This window comes from Taeniopygia guttata, chromosome 2, assembly GCF_048771995.1.
Source record: "Taeniopygia guttata chromosome 2, bTaeGut7.mat, whole genome shotgun sequence".
Lineage (NCBI taxonomy): Eukaryota > Metazoa > Chordata > Aves > Passeriformes > Estrildidae > Taeniopygia > Taeniopygia guttata.
The window spans coordinates 22,704,214-22,720,958 of record NC_133026.1 but is presented as its reverse complement, the minus strand read 5'-3'; the positions used below and the strand labels follow the sequence as shown (position 1 = coordinate 22,720,958).

The 16,745-nt window shown below is 40.6% G+C and overlaps 2 protein-coding genes across 4 annotated transcripts in view; both read right to left on the bottom strand.

Moving 5' to 3' along the window:
• Positions 1-12,755: 12,755 nt before the first annotated feature.
• Positions 12,756-16,613, bottom strand: CLDN12 (claudin 12). The gene has a single exon (XM_072925514.1). It carries the CDS (start codon positions 16,611-16,613, stop codon positions 15,876-15,878), a length of 738 nt encoding a protein of 245 aa, XP_072781615.1. The 3' UTR covers positions 12,756-15,875.
• The window catches only part of LOC100221050 (GTP-binding protein 10), a 64,729-nt gene continuing 60,739 nt past the window's right edge, over positions 12,756-16,745 (bottom strand). For all 3 annotated transcript variants that reach the window (XM_041714405.2, XM_072925511.1, XM_004175503.5), the window contains one exon: positions 12,756-16,635. The gene's annotated coding sequence lies outside the window, so the exon portion shown is untranslated. The remainder of the gene's footprint in view (positions 16,636-16,745) is intronic.

Below are 16,745 nucleotides of genomic sequence, written 5' to 3'. Positions count from 1 at the left end.
GTGCATTAAAAAGTCATTTACATTTAATTTTATCTATGTTATTGTCATGGTTTGACACTGGCACAATGCCAGTGCCCCCCATGAAAATGCAATTTCTCAACTGAATGCTGTGAAATGCGATCGAGAACAGAGCAAAGCAGGCCCAAGCTTAATAACAAGAAAAAAAACTTTATTAAACTACTACCACTATGCTACTATAAAAGAGGGGAAAAAAAAAAAAAAAAGAAGAAAGAAAACACACACAATTCAAATATGAAAACCTTCCAAAGCATTCCTCCTCCCACCACCCAACTCCAACAAACCACAGTGAGACACAATCTGGACCCCAATCAGGTTTCCACCCTCCAGATAATCAACACCCAGTCCATCTGCAAGGAGAGAAGAGTCTCTCTTGTGCCACAGACCCCCCAAGAAACACAGCTGCCACATCCTGTGCTTCCATGTCACCACATGGCACCGCCCGGAGAAAAAAAGTTTGCCAGTGGTGACCCTCTCCTTTCCATGCACAGTGCTCTCACCACCAATGCATGGATGGACAGACTGCTTTTAGGATTTTTCCTTTCAAGGATGCCCTGCCAAGAGGGGAAAAAACAACAGTTCAGTTTTTCATTTTTGGGACCAACAGTCCCCCCCATTTTCCCCTGGGGCCGAGAGTCCAAGAACAGAGATCTTCTTCTCTTCTTCCTCTGCGAAGACAGGGGGCACCACCACAAACCTCTTTAACTTTTCTCTGTTCGCTCCACTTCTGTCTTTTCCCAGCTGAAGCATGGTCTCTTTGGCTCACCAGCATCCTCCTAAAATACAGTCTCTCTTGGAGAAGATCAGTTCAGTCTGTGGCTACCAAGAAAAAGTCCAGCCAAAAGCCACTCCATCATCTCCTCCCACCTAGAATTTCTCCTTCCAACATCCCAGGTCCCAGGCTGTCTCTTTTCCTCTCTTTTTCAAACCAAGGAGGAGAAAAATTTCACAAAGCTTTCATTTCTCAGGAAGGGTTAAAAGTCCTGACTCCCAAGGATGTCTTGCTGCCCAGGCTCCAGCTCCCACAGCCCGGCTGGGCACCTTGCGGCCCCCCTGCTCTTCTCCTTCCCCGTGGTGAACTGCTGATAAAACCACCGCCGTCTCTTTTTCTCTCTTGGGAGAGAGAGAGACTCTGGGGGGAACGGAGACATCCCAGATTTTCTCCACACTTTCATCTGCAGGGGGCCAGCCCGGTTCCAGTCCCTCCACCCTTGGGCCTACCTCCAAAGGCCACATGGCTTCTCCCCTCCCCCATCCAGCTCGTGGCTGGGCAGGGGAGAGTCCTGCACTGACCGCTGACCGGAACCCAAGAGAGCGAGTTCTCCTGGGAATTCTGCTTTTAACCCCTCTGTGTTCTCAGAGGCATGTCTTCCTTCAATTGGTCAATGTCCAAATTGACTTCTTCCTTCCGGAAAAATTCTTTTTCCGTGTCAAACCACGACAGTTATCTTCAGATTTTTGCTAGCAGTACTAAGGTCCCTGCTTCTTGGTCTTCAGGGATATTAGAAAAATAAAGCCAAAGTGTGGGTATCCAGGCCATATGGGGACAAAGATTTTTTTTACCTGAGGTTAAATATAGAACAATATTATTATGACTTCAGTGTGCTTCAGCTGGCAGAATCCTTGAATGGTTTGGGTTGGAAGGAGCCTTTAAAGGCCATCTAGTTCCACTCCTCTGCAATGAGCAGGGACATCTGTAGACAAGGTTTTACCACATGTTCAAGTCTATAAATCTTTATGAAGAAGGCTGACCTAGAACAGAGACTAGACTGAGATAAAGAGTAAAGTTGGTGTTTATCAAGAGGTCTCAAATAGATCTACCTTGGGCAGCACAACCCAAAATGGCCAAAAAAATGGACAACAGGTCACGAGGTCTCACACTTTTATAAGTTTGGGTCCATTACAATATTGGAGCTAATTGTCCAATTACAGCCTCAGCACATGAAGTCCCATCCTTCTTATCTTCTCTCTTTGGTCCGCCGTTGTTTATGCTCTTGGCCCTGAGATCTGGATCGGCTGTCCTTGGGTCCCCAGCTAGAGAAGGAATTGGTTTGTCTACCTATTCTTCTTAGTATCCCTTAGTATGAAACCTAGACTTACACACTAAAGCAGAATAGAATCTGAAAAATATAAAAGCTTGAGGCATCATTTATGCCCTGAAACACTTTTTTTCCTGTTTCTTAAAGTCACTTGGAACAGGCTCTCGGGATAGTAGAGAGACACAGGTGATGAACAAAGACTGCTAAAGATAAGGAACTGTTTACAAGTAATAATTCAATAGACTATAGCTAGGGAGGCATATGCTAGAGATGTATCAAGTCATGAAAGGCACCGGAAAAATGAACACAGAAGGGCTTTCTTCTAATAGAAGACCTAGAGGGCACTGAACACAATTATCATGTACAAGACTGGGAAAAAAAAGTACTTAGAAGAAAATTAAGTGCCTTAAATTGCCAAAATCTGGATTTTAAGGACATTAAAAGTTTAGATTAGGCCAAAAGTTTGAATTTTTCCCATAAATATGTCTCTTAACAATTATTAAATATCCAGATACCTCTGGTTCATAAAGTTCCTGCTCGAAGTTGTGTGCAATTGCTGAGGAAGATGCATTATATGATTGCTTTGTTCTGACAGTCTTCCTTAGGATTTTGTTGTTGACTGCCATTTTAGGCGAGATACTGAGTTTAAAGTGCCCTTGATATGACTTTATAGAGCTGTTCTTATTAATTTTCTTTTTCTTCAAACTTATGTTATATTCCACATGATTGCACTGAATTATGTTTGAGGCAAAGGGGAAATATTTTCGCTTTTTATTTTTTTTCTTAATTGTGGATGTTTTTATGTATTCAGTGAAGAGTGACTTCTCATAAATTCCAAGCTTTCCATAAATGGGATTTTTCATTGAGTTCCTTCTAATACAGTTATGTTAGAGGAAGTATTTAGCTGCAGCCAAATGGGAGAGGAGAGGAAAACAGAATTTGCTGAGAGCTCTTCAGAAGTATGGATACATAAATCTTCTCAGATTTAGTTTTATTATGCCTTTGGGAGAGATAAATCCATTAATATAATTTATGAACAGCTGTGGTAATTCTCTCACAGTAACTATTCCTACAATAATGAAACACGTTTCTTCTTGGTTAGGTAGCCACTCCCTCAGCAGACATAAATTGCCAGGAAATGGAGTGTAGATGACAAAAAGTGATCTTCCAAGAAACTGACTTGGAACAAGTCAGTTCCAAAGACTTGTTTGACTTATTAAGATTGCAAACAAAAATGAAATCTCAGAACTTAAAACATTTTGATTATTTTGTAATTCCATACATATTTCAAATGATAAAGATTTTTTTTTCAGCTCTGTAGATTTTGCCTGGGGTTTTGAACAGTGTTTCTACTCATGCATTTCCAGCATCACCTCTGCCCCTTTGCCTCATCTCTGCTCCAGCTCCACTGTTGTGATAGAGCAACTGAATGAGCCATTCACTGGGTATCTGAACAAGGAACAGATTGGGCTGACAGAAGCTTGTCTTCTTTTTTTAGCTTGTTTATTTTCTGTTATCACCAGTGCTAACAGTCTCAGAGGTGATATATGGGTTACAAAACCTGTGTGTGTTCAGTTGATTCCCTTAATGGCACTATTACTTCATCATTGTGGCAGAGTTTACCCAGCTTTCCTGATTGCAGTATGTGTAAATAATTCAGATGATGAGTCACAGAAGTGATTAGAATGTCACTGGGGTTTTTTTTGTGTTGTATTTATGAACATAGGCTCTGGTAAAAGGCTTTTACTGCAGCAATACATTGTTCGAAAAGCTTTTTTTGGTTTGTGACTGGCTGGACCACGAATGTATCTTCAGGTTGCAATTTGGTTTGTATTAGATCAGTGTTCCCACAAAAAGCAGTCTGTACTTCTCTCTCCCTGAATACTTATTCTTGCAGCTGAAAAACACTGTGGTACATGCAACAAAAACATATATGTAGTCCTATAGAGAACCAATGCAACTGGAAATTAGTTTTTGAGGGAGATCAGCACCTCTGTAATTAAAACCTTGCAGAACAGCATCTAGCTATGAAATAAGATACCCTATGGGTTCACTGAGCAGGGGACCAAATTCTTGCACTGGCACAGCAGAGGAGGAATGTACCCCATGGGCTTTTGTTTTTTTGTTTTCTCAGTTGCAGGACCAGCTTAAATGTCTGTTGGCTTCCTATAAAGGCTTCAGGGCATTGTTGAAATCATGTAAGAGGGTTTGTGTGAGATCTAGTACTTTCTTAAAGTACTAAGTGATTATATACCTACGAGGAGCAGATCTGCTGAATAAGGACATGCACCTTCATATAGTCTTCCTTGAGAATGTATTCAGATTTTAATAAAATGGTTTCTACTATTTTCTTAAAAATATTAATAATACCATTTTACAGAGCAAAATGTGCAACTATGAGTTCAGACTATTTCTCAAGGTCAGATACAGAAAATTAGATCTTCCAGGTCAGGTCCACCTTCTGTCATATAGTAACCAATCTTCCATAACCAATCTTTGGTGAAACAGATCTCTTAGAGGTGCTAATAATTATTTGATCATGAACAACCTAGCTCCAGTCCTGCAAATACACAGATAGCAGATATGTGCAGAGATCAGAACAGTGTGGTTTATTCAAGGTTTTTGTGGGTTTGCTATAAATGCAACAGCCCAGTTTCAGCTTTCAGACAAACCCCAGGATTAAATGAGAGACTGGGTGTTAAATAGTATTATTAAATTCGGACATAATCAGCTGAACACTGCTGGGACAGTTAAAGAAAGTCAGTCTCCTGACCTGATATGGGGTTTGTCTTGGAGGTAGGATTTGCACCCACAGTGAGTTTTTGCTTGCAAAAAGGTAGCCTAGAGGAATAGACAGGAGCAGTTCAGTGTCTCTGCTAAGTGTCCTGGTAGCAGCTGATGCTCCTTTATTTTCATTGCACAGTAGTCAGGCGACTACACACAATGTTTAGGGAATAAACATACTTTTCAGAAGAGGATCTGCATAATTACTCAATTATCTTGTGGTTATACTGAGAGATAAAAATACTAGTCTCATCAAAAAAGGCATACAGTGAAAATTTGTTTTCTGACCTATATGTTTTTCTGACATCAAGTTTTTTTTTTTTAAAGGAGTAGTTGAGAATAGCTTTATGTGCACTGTTCTGCAGAATAGTTAATAGTACTGAATTTCAGTCAAATTGAATTATAGTCTCTTGTTAGATTTATTGTAATGTTACTATGACCAAAATGACAAGCCAAGTGCTTCAAACTTGAATTTCAAACTAAAATGCACTACCAGTCAAATCTGGCAATGCATAAACAGCTCTTAACATTTAGTCCTTGCTAATATTTCAAAAGAGATAGAGTAATGAATTTTCTAATATATCATGTACTGAACTGATCACTCCTAGCAGGGCCAACTAATTTATTTTGAAAAGCATTGGACATATTTTGACAAAGACTAATTGTTAAAAGCAGCATTTCTTCAATAGCAGGGCTGATTTGGTTTCTGGCTGAGCAGCGTTGCATAAAAAAATGGACAGAGATTTCAAGAAAAATAGTGTCTGGGGCCTTGCATAGGCTATTGCTCAGATTTCCCAAAGAGGCCAGTTGGTTGCAGTCTGGGTAGTGACAGGAGTCACTGGGTCAGGGGAGGTTTCCTTAACTGCTTCTCTGCTCAATTCTCTCTCATGCCAACTAGCTCCTGATCCCATGTGTGACTACTTCAGCATGTGCATTATCCATTGTTGTAGAGTGCTTTAAATTAAATAATCTTGCTGTATTAACTATGTGCAAAAAGACTGCCCTGTGTGACCATGTCTGTATTTACAAGAACAGTTTCTAAAATTTGCATGCATCCTACCTGCATGCAATCTCAGCAGTTCTGCAGCAGGAAGCACCAGGAGGGTCTGAAAGGGCCAGATTCTTCACCCAGGAGGTTATGGGACAAATTCTGGTGTAGAAAGTTGTCTTGAAACAAGCAGGAGCAGCTTGGGAGGAACCCTCAGGACTGGCTGAATTCCTCACCTGAAAATTAGTGCAATAATTCTTGCACTAATTAATCCTTGTGGAGCAGAGCAGGAGCCAAGTCTGTCACCGTGCCTTTGCTCAGCTGTGTGTCTCTTCTGTGCAGGGACTAGCTGAGGAATTCCTGGAGCACCCAGGGACTTAATGAGTTTGGGGCACTGAGTGTGCCCACAAGGACACCCCTAAGACCTAGCTACACCACAATTACAACTAAAGGACAGCTTGACTTTCATCCATATGTCTCACACTAAACTTAGATACCAAAGCTCTTACCACAGCACCTCTGTAATTAAAACCTTGCAGAACAGCATCTAGCTATGAAATAAGATAGGCAGCTTGTGATTTCCTGTGGGTCTGTCTTGAGATTTAACCAAGCACAGGTTTTTCCTGGGAATGTGGATATAATGCCATGTAGATCTTGCTGTTTTAAATTGCTCTTGCCCTCTTGAGAAATCTGTTTCCAAGATTCTGTTCTTTTTCCCAGAATGAATTAATATATTGATACTTATTTGCATGTTTTGTATTTATCCCTGGCTTTTCTTTATTAAGTCTTGCCTCAGTCATAGCTGGGCAAGAGAGACATTGTAGTGCAACAGTCACATGGGGTAGGGTAAACAAGAGAGTCACAAAACAACAGCCCAACAAGAGAAGTGTTCTCTTGAATTCCAGAAATTACTAACTCCACTACTGGTTTAACAAACTGACAGATAATATCCTTTGGCTGTTATTTCCTGGGACTTACATCTGAAAGACTTCCGTTGTCAAAAACTGGTACAAATCAGCCAGCATTTTAATGCCAAAGCATGGGATAATTATTTACCCACACAGCTGCTCTTATTTAGCCCATTTTCTAAACTGTGAGGGGACCAGATTTTCTCTTGGCATTTCACAATCTATATCATATGAGTTAACAGACTGTTTCAGTTGGACACACAGATCTTTTCCTTAATACTGGGTATTTCCTGCCTTGTCAGCACTTCAACTTTTCTTTCCCCTGCTGCAGACTTGGATTTGGTTCAGAATGCCATATAGCTATGCAAAAACTAGTACTGAGATCTCATATATCTCTGTTCTGATTATTTTCAATACAAAGTGCTAATATAATTTGCTTCTTGGATCAATTTAAGTAATTCAAGAATCCTAATACCAAAACATCCTGCTATGGCTTTGGGCTATCTTCCTCCCTCCATCACTTTAATTCAGAATAATTAAGAAATAGTATCTGTATTAATTTCATGTTATACCAGTTCTACACCATCACCGAAAAGGAATCCCTTCTGTCATATGCAATATAAAATTCCCAGCCTTATTTAAAAAATGGGAATTTATCATTCTAGCACACATCCCAAAATTACCTCATCTGGAATTTTGATTGTAGCAAGTACTTACATGTTGCTCCTTTGAAGAAATTAAGGTACAGAGAAGATACTGTTGATTAGCTTGCTTAGTTTCACAATATACACTCACCTGTATTAACCAAAGCAGATAACTACTATTTTTGAAAGTTGCAGCTTTACAAATGTTCCCATGAACACAACATCCTGTCCAAATCTCCTTGCTTGTGCTACTGGACTGTAATGTTGGGAATCTGGGAGTCTACAAATGTCTGCCTTTACATCTCAGACATTTTCAACACAACTGTGATCAAATCCTTATTTTGATTTACAGGTAATTTCTTTCTAGGCAGTGGGTGACAGACTTTTTTACAGAGGGGTCGTATACTGAGTGGGGATTTCCAATTTAAACTCTATGTCCAAATTTCTGATATTTTCTGCCATGCCTGTGCCAATGGAAAAGGTCTGCCTTCTCCTACATTCTCCCTTCTTATGTCCAGCTAGCCAACTTTGGACAAGTGATAAGAGACACAACAGACACAGTAGCTGGACACAGACAATATTCTCAGGAAATGTAATAATAATTTAAAGCCATAGAGGAAACTTTAAGAGCTCAAGAAAACAAATTGATAGCTCCCTACCATTAGGAACTTGTGTTTAATCCTGTTAGAAAGATGTGACACCAGAGCCAGAAATAAACCCAAGAACATGTGTTGGAGTATTTCAGTAAAGGCTAATATCAAGATGAAATGCAAAACAATATAAAAATAGCTGTAAGAAAAATAATTTCCAGAACCAACCCAGGAAACATGACCAATTTTAGTTTTAACTTAAAATAATATTCAAGCAAATCTAGGCTTTTGTTATCTTTGACAGACCATATAGGAGCTTCTGCAGCCCCTTATGCCATCTTTGGATGGGTTTGCCCTACAAAAATAATGAGATGTCACCTGAGATTTTATCTTGTACAAAATAGTTCCTGGAGAGCTGCTGTGGACTTCTGGGCCCAGAAAACTGACTTGCCCATGCTAGGAAAGCAGGAGAAGGACTCTGAGGTTCTTTAGGGAATGAAGCTATCCATTAAACAAAGACAGTTATGATGTACAGAAAGGCTCTTAGAAGAAAAAGACAATTTTCTAGGGACAGAAACTGTCAAAGGCAACCTTTCTTCTCTAGAAGTGGTAATCTACTTGGCTGACTGGAGAGTCAAAAGCTGCAGGATTTTAGTACTTTTGTATGCACACACAAGAAGCTCAGAGGCATAACTTATCAAATCATGTTGTTTTCATGTTATATGTCTAATAAGACCTTCTTGAGTTCTTTTAGTGAATTTTAAACCAAAAAGTGTTTGTGATGTGTTTGAATCTTACCAAGAGCAAATTGTGTTCTGCCCAGTGTTCAAGATCTTCTACAGCAGTTCTAAGCAGATTACTGCTGAGAGCCTGAGAGAATTACAGCTCCCAGAGGACTTTTTCAAGCGAGGCATGCAGGCATCAGCTGCCAAGATTAGCAGTTCTCAGGGTTCTCATTACTCCTTGGCTACTTGAGGTGCAGGCACGCAGCATTTGAAAGTGTACATGCAAACTAACTGGGACTGCTGCAATTTAATGAGTGATGAGCCCCATAACCTCTGACACAGGAACTGCTGAAAGCCCCACCAGCATCTCAGCTTAGCCACAGCACTAGAAACCCTCTGTTCTGGCTGCCAGTGTCCCAGCGTGCCATCAAGCTTGCAAAGCCAGCTCTTGCCCAGCTGTTCAGCTGACTCTCCCAAGTATTTGCAAGGGAAATGTCCTCACCTCTGCAGCTGTGGAGGTTAACAGCATTTGGTCAGAGTTGCAGGTAACAAGTTAGATCTGAAGGTGCCCCCACCACAAGCCTAACAAAGAGCAGAAAGGTGAATGTGTTGGTTTGTGTTCTCAAGGCCCTCCCTGGGAGATGTACAATTGAATTGATCAGAATAGGCAGCAAGAGAAGGCAGCTAAATTTGTGCAATCTCATTTACCTGAAGCTGTACTGTAGAAAACATGTCCTCCACTAAGCCCATTTTGTGAGAAGGCAATTCCTTTCAGCTGCTTCCTGAGATAACAGTTCTGCCAGGAAATTCAACCTGTCTACAAGACACCATAGCAAAACAGTAGAAAGAACCTGAGCATTTTATTGTTGCTAACTTGATTAAAGAGTCAAAACACTGAAATGATAGTAATGCATGGTGCTGAGTCTCTGGAGATAACACTAAACTATTCACATCTAACCTATAAACAAATGTAAATACATTACTATCTGGCACGATTAATCTACTACAAAATTAGCTCTTTTCTTAGTAATATCATCAGTTTCTGCATACGTACATAATCTAAAGCAGTGTGGTCTTCAAATTCAATAGAAGTAAACTACTTTTTGTGCTTCATTACCTTTTTTTTCCTTGCCATACTATCTTTCTGAGCAAATTAGGGTGAAATGAAAAGAACAAAGGAACAAACTTTGAAATGTTTTGAAACATGATTTTTTTTGCCTTGTCAATAAATGTTCTGTGATTTTCTCCAAGTGCAGCATTTTCCAACCACTTCTACAACTGATAAACACAAACCACCTAGAAAATTTTTCAAATTAACAAAATCTTTCTTATGCAAATTGCTCACTGAGTGAGAAAACAAAGGTATCAAAGTAAGGCTTCATGAAGAATCAACCTAAGACTGCCATCTTGCCCTTCTTCCACTCACATACTCCCTCTGCCTCCTTTGTGTTGGCAGTAGAGCTTGTGACCAGGAGGCAGACCAGATTAGCCACCTGAGGGGCTGAAAACTAAATAAGCAGAAAAGATAAATAGCAAAAGGAGCAATAAGACACGATTTCATCTCCTGGTAGCAGACTCTATTTACATCTGCTTAAGCCCATCAAAAAAAATCACCTGCTGAAACCTCTTGAATAGTAGGTCACAAAGGGTCTGCAGTAACATAAGATAGATCCAGGACCTATTTTAGGAAAAAAACTTATTTTTTACATAACTGCTAGTATTTATTTAAACTCCAATATGAATTTGTAAATGATCTTGCACATTTGCTTATAAATGTATTTTGGCTTTGCAAGAAAACTAGAGCAGTATCAATGGTTACAGACCCTCTGACTGGTGGAAGGGCTGTGATATGTGATAATAAGACCACAGAGAGACTGGAGAGCACAAGCTTTGAAATGTCAGCCTTGGCAGTGATGGCTACACAGCAGGCACGGCATATAGCTAGGAAGTGGTACTGAGCATTTGGGTCAATGTCTGTGGTCCCCAAGGACACATCCTGCCTTGGTAGTACTTGCATGTTGAGTTTTCCAAGTCTGCTTATATTCCTCTAGGAGTCTTGGATGTCGAGGAAAGCTTATTCCAATACTTAGAGCTTTCATTACATATTTTTGTTTTTGTTAGAACAGAAACTATGACAACAACCCTGTTCTTGGAAATCCAGCTGTCTGATCTCTCTCCTCAAAACATACCCTACAGCTCACCACAATTTCTACTGCCCTTTCTCAGCCTTTACATCTTGCAGCTGCCACACCCAGAAGACAAGGGCCCCATACTGCCCAGCCTCATACCCAAGTAACCAAATTGACTCCTTGGCATGTGGACAAAAAGCAGTTTTGAAAACAGTAAAAACTTCTTATCGTCCAATGAGGTCTCTGTATGTCCCTCTTGATGAATAATGATGCAGCAGTGGAACAAAAATCTTACAGGAAAGCTTATGGTGCTTCTGAGGTGCACTACTGCTTGCTCAGTATGAACGTGAAGGGATAAGTAACATTACACACCTAATGAACGACACATGTGAACTCAAGTCCTGTGAAATAATGGAAAAACTGCCAAGATGTTTGTTTCCAATGAGCACAAATAGGTGGGGTAGTTTTATAGGAATTTTTATATGAAAAAAATGAGTCACTCCCACATTTTGGGAGAAACAGTTCTCTGTGTATTTATGCCAACATCCAATCAGTCCCTAGGTTTGTACCAGCTAAAAGAGAGAGGAGGCCTGTCTGAAAGTGACAGCAAATGATGAAATGAACCCACTGAAGCAGAGATTATTAAATAATTTTTACACCCCCTCAAATGAATTGTAGTACTGACAACTGCTTTTTACTGTGCCTACTCCACAAGAACAGTTCTCATACAAACTATTTCTCAAAACAGATAAAAAAACCTCAGTTGCCTAGAATGCCAGCTGACAAGACTAGAAATCCTGAGGAATTACCAGCAAGTCTCACTCTACTCTGCAAAATAATTCAGGTTTTATGAACTTGAACTATGCTATCAGCATTTTTAACACTCAAAGGGTTTTTGTATTTAGCCCCTGAATAATGGGGACAGGCTCAGTGCAGCCACGCGGGTTTCCATGGTGGTTGCTGCTACCTGTAGCCATTCCCCAGCAAGCATCTCCTGTGGAAAAGTTGCCTGGGGAAGTGTTCAGGCAAAGCACTCAAGTCCACACAGCCCACTCAGCACAGGTAGCTCAGCACAGAGCAGCAGAAGGGCCTTTTGTATGGGCAGTTCCAGCGAGGCTTATTGCATCCACCACGCCAAAGGGAAACCAGGGACAGAAGACCAAGCCATGTGGTGTGCACAAGGTTAAGTGTGGGGTCAGTGGCCAGTGGTCTGAGGGCACAGGTGGGGCACAAGGGGCAGGACAAAAGGCATTAGCCTACAGGGAAATGGGGCTGGCCACCAGGGATACCACAACCAATGAGGAAACAGGGAAAGGAGAAACTATGAGAATTTGAGATACATGGGGAAAGGACTGGGATGGATCATTGTCTTGTGCAAGACTCCACAGGGAAGTCCTTTCTGTCCACCTAGGTGGGGAAAACTCCATGGTATGTCTTTCCAAGGCAATACCCTGAGGATTTCCCTGAGGGGAAGGATTCAGAGGATTCCCCAGCTCAGTACCGAGTCACCCTCATGCAGCTGAACTGCAGTAGCCAGTAGCACAAAACAGAAGTGAAGCATCAAGAACCACTACCATCCTTCTGGAGTGCCTCAAGTCCCTGGGATGCCCAAATGACTTTCACAGGCCAGGAGGCAGCATGTTCTCCAGCTGACAGCACATCTGCACAGTAGATGGGAGGGCAGGAGTTGGGCTTACCACCCCCCCCCCCCCCCGCCCTTTTCAGAAGAGCTGGTTTAGGGTTTTGTGATGCTTTTAAAAATTATTTTGTTTCACTCAAAGCAGGAGTCCTATAAAATTATGCATCTAAAATGCAGTATACATATTTTAAACCTAAGACATCTGAAATAGTCTGGTGATCAATATCAAAAGGTAGAGTCTTTCATATTTGAGTAGCTACTGTTTTCAACAAAATTAATTAAAACAAACTGTGTCTGTATGAGACTCTTTTATTAAAAATACATATCTTCTGTTTCACATAAAAAGAACCAACACTTAACACAATTAAAAGCTGAACAGGAACTACTTGAAAAAATACAGGTTCTTGTAATCCCAGAGCACCCAACCTTTACTGCACAAGCTACAAATTAAAATCTTTCTGTTCAAGACCCTAAGTGCTTGTCCTGCACACAGCAGTGCCCAGGAAGGTGCAGTCTCCCCAGAGGCTGCTCCCTGGCAGACATACCTGCAGGACACATGTTCTCTACCAATCCAGGGAAGCCTGGTACTGGGCACAATGGCAACCTCAGCAAGAAAAAATGTTGGAGTGGCACTCAGCTCAAGTGTCACAGGTTGGCCATGTCTTTCTGTAACAAAGTAAATACAGCACAGCACTTCCAGGTAATTTCACTTAGCATCCAGCAGAAACATATTAACAGCACTGATGAAAGAAAACCAGCTGTGCTTCGGTCATAGAACATGATTTAACAGTCATTTTGCTAACTGAAATCTACACTGGAATCCATTATCTTCTGGTGCTCCACTTTTCATAACTCATTTATCTCTGACTTTTGGAAAAACACAATTTTCAGAGCAAGAAATTATCAGCTTATGCAGCAGCAAATACTATTTAAAAGTTCTGTGCATAAAAATCAAAGTCAGAATACAAAAGAGCTCTCAGAGGCATCTGCTATTAAAGTGCACAGAAAACAACCCTGGCTAAACTTATATTCTTGTAGAAAGCAACAGTTTGCCAGGCTGTCATTCTTGTTCTGGAGATGCTGAAAATTCAGTTCCTTTTTAAGTCACCAAGAGACATATTCATCAGCTCTTAAAAATTATCAAAATGCTTTGCAAATTCAGGCTCAAAGAGTGTATCAGATGCTGACTGTAACATGTACTGGCCAACTCGTAACTGAAGCAAGGCACAAAGAAGAAAAGACACTGAAGTGATGCAGAAGTAAGATGACATTAAATCACAAACCAGTGGTCCCTTTGCTTTGACCTTACCAGGCATTAAAGGATACGGGCAGCTAAACCAGCAACAGTGTTGGGCAACCAGACTAACAGTAAAGCAAAGTTGAGTTCTGAAGAAACAAGCCTGGCTTGCATGTCATTACACATGTTCTAATCCCATGCAAGTCATGATCTGATTAGAAAAGATACTTCATACTCTCATACCCTGTAAACCTAAGAGAGTATCATGTTTAGGCCTTTAGAGGCATATCTCCTTACATATTCTTTATTGTCTACAGTGTTAATTCCTTAAGACCGCTGTTTAATCAAGCACTGTGTTAATGGCCTGTCACTTTACTGACTATGCTGGGAATTATGATAGAGATCAGCTTCCTCCTTCAGTCCACTGAAGTCTGAGATCTGCCAGCTAAAACACAATTGTTTAAATACTGTTATTTCTCACATTTTAACAGACCAAGTTTGACCAGTACAGTACTTGTTTCTATTTCTAACACCTAGAGGAGGAAACTAAATAGTTTTCAGGATCTTGGATGAATTTCAGAATTGGAATTAAAGAAATTGATTTGATTTTTTTAGAAATACAAATTTATTCTGAGATTAATCAAATGCAGATACCCACTAAGCTCTAGAATGCCACCAATCAAAACAGCTTTCCTTACTGGGATGACATCTCAATTTACCAAAACCTGAGAGAATCAAATGCTTGCTTTAATTATAGCACTCTTCAACTCACCGTCATGAAATTTTCAAGTTATGTCAAAGCCCATATTGAAGAGCTTGGATCCTTAAGGCTCACCTGCTGCTCTGTATTTTAGAAGGCAAAAAGTGATTTAAAGACATCCCAGGTTGGGAATTTACAATCCCTCCTCATCCTTGTAGAGCTACACGCTGAAGCTCAAAGGTTATTCAGAATCTCATCTTATGGAAAATAGGAATAGGAAACTTTCTGCATTTATGAGGTGGCAGCAGGAAAAAAACCCTGGATTTTAAAATAGCTGAATGTGAAAGGTGTTAAAGAACCAGGCTGAAAAGGTTAAGTCTTAATCAGCAATGAAATAAGCTACAGCATGAAAAGTTCATCAACCATAAAGATCAACTCTGAAAAAAACCACAATCTTATTGTTCCTTGTATATACACTTTTAAAAAACACCTAGATTAAAAAATCTCTCTCCAGGGTTATAATTCCCTTTACAGAGAGATGTTGTTATAGCTTGTATACAGTGTTTCAAAAGAATCTTTCCTAGTCTTCAGAATTCTTTATGATTTTCCTAACCCTTTTTGCAGTGAGTGACATTTCTCTCCAGAACTGAACACTTTATATCATACTTGAAAATCCATTTTTAAGAAGGCCTTCAAATAAAACATTAAAGGTTCTAAATACAATTTTTAAATACTAGTGTTTTAAATCACAAAATAGATCTAGTGAATTTGCTAACTTAGTAAAAAACAGACTAGAAATAAAATTCACAAAAGATTTCTAGCCTCCAGTAATTCAAAAAATGCTATTACAGCACAGAACAACATCTTTAGTTAAATCTTAGTTTCATTCCTTCTGACAGCTACTTTGAAAATAAAGGGCAATTTGGCACTAATTCTGTTACAGACGTTCCAATACAGGTATCTGTGTGTACAGCAAAAAAACAAAGAACAGTGCACAGAACTGAATTAGTCTGCCAAATACCCTTTTCAGACATCACATATTACAATGTGGGTCTGGATGAACAAGAAACTCAGTGAATCACCTACACCCAGCAGGTGCAAGGGTCTTACAATGAAATCGGAATCTAGTAATAGCTTATTAAATTTCAAAGACATTCAGATCTCCTTTGACATCAGGAAGCAAAAGGATGGATGCATACAATTGTTAGTGTACTGTTCCAGCATTAGCAGCAACTGCGACTGCAGTGAGCTCAGTCAAAAAAAAAATAAGAAGAAAGAAAAAAAGGAAAGGTGGTCTGGAAGTAACAAACAGACCAGAACAGCAACAGACTTGCTGAACTCAGGCCTCCACGGCTTTGCACCTTGGGAAACTTGACTTTACAAAGGATTATGCTCAGTGCAGGGCAGAGAATCAAGCCTGCAATTTTCATGGCTTGAATGAGCACAAGAACTTGGCTTCCAAGGCTTTGTCTCCTTAAGATGAATGTGTCACAACAGGAATGTCAATTTCTACGGCAGAGAGGCGAGAACGTGCGGAGTAGGGCTGAGAGGCATAGCTGTGCATGCTGGGGGCGTGGGAATACAGCGGCTGCCAGAAAGGAGAAGGGAGGCTTTTGCATGCACAGTACCACAGGAACAGCAGGATGGAAGTGAAAAACAGACCGCCAGCACTGGCAATGGCAATAAATACAGAGATGTCAAAGCTGAAGACGGGCTCGTATTTTCTGTTCAGATAATTGTTATAAAAAATGACCCAGATGGACGGAGTGAGACAAATGGCACAGGCAAGCAGGAACAAGAGGCCGGCCACGAGATGGCAGCCTGCACTGTTTACCAGGCACTTGGCCAGTTTGACGTTTGGCACGCTCGATACAAAGGCTGTGTTACACATGCCAATCATGCAGAGGAACAGAGCCGAGACAGCAGTAAACATACTCAGAGGAAGGGCAAACTGAAGAACACGCAAATCCAGCTGATCGACAGCCGTGTACCACTGTGGGTCATAGATCACACAGTCTCTGCTCCCATCAAAGCGTGCACACTTAATCCAGAGTCCAGTGTAAACGGTCACATTCCTCTCGTTCTTGTTGTATGTGTACAGTCTCATCTGCCTCCAGTTGGGAAGCAGAACTGCTGCAAGGAGCCCAGCCACTGAGGCTGTTCCACTGAGGAAGGCCAGTACGGTCGCCGCATGAACATCCCGGCAGCCCATATCTGCCCACAGAGGTTGTTTCCTGCAATTAAAAAGAAAAATATAAATGAAAACAATGGACACAGGACTAACTACAGTTGATTTTTGGTTTTAATAATCTTAGATGACAGCTAGTAGGCACTAACTCTGTGA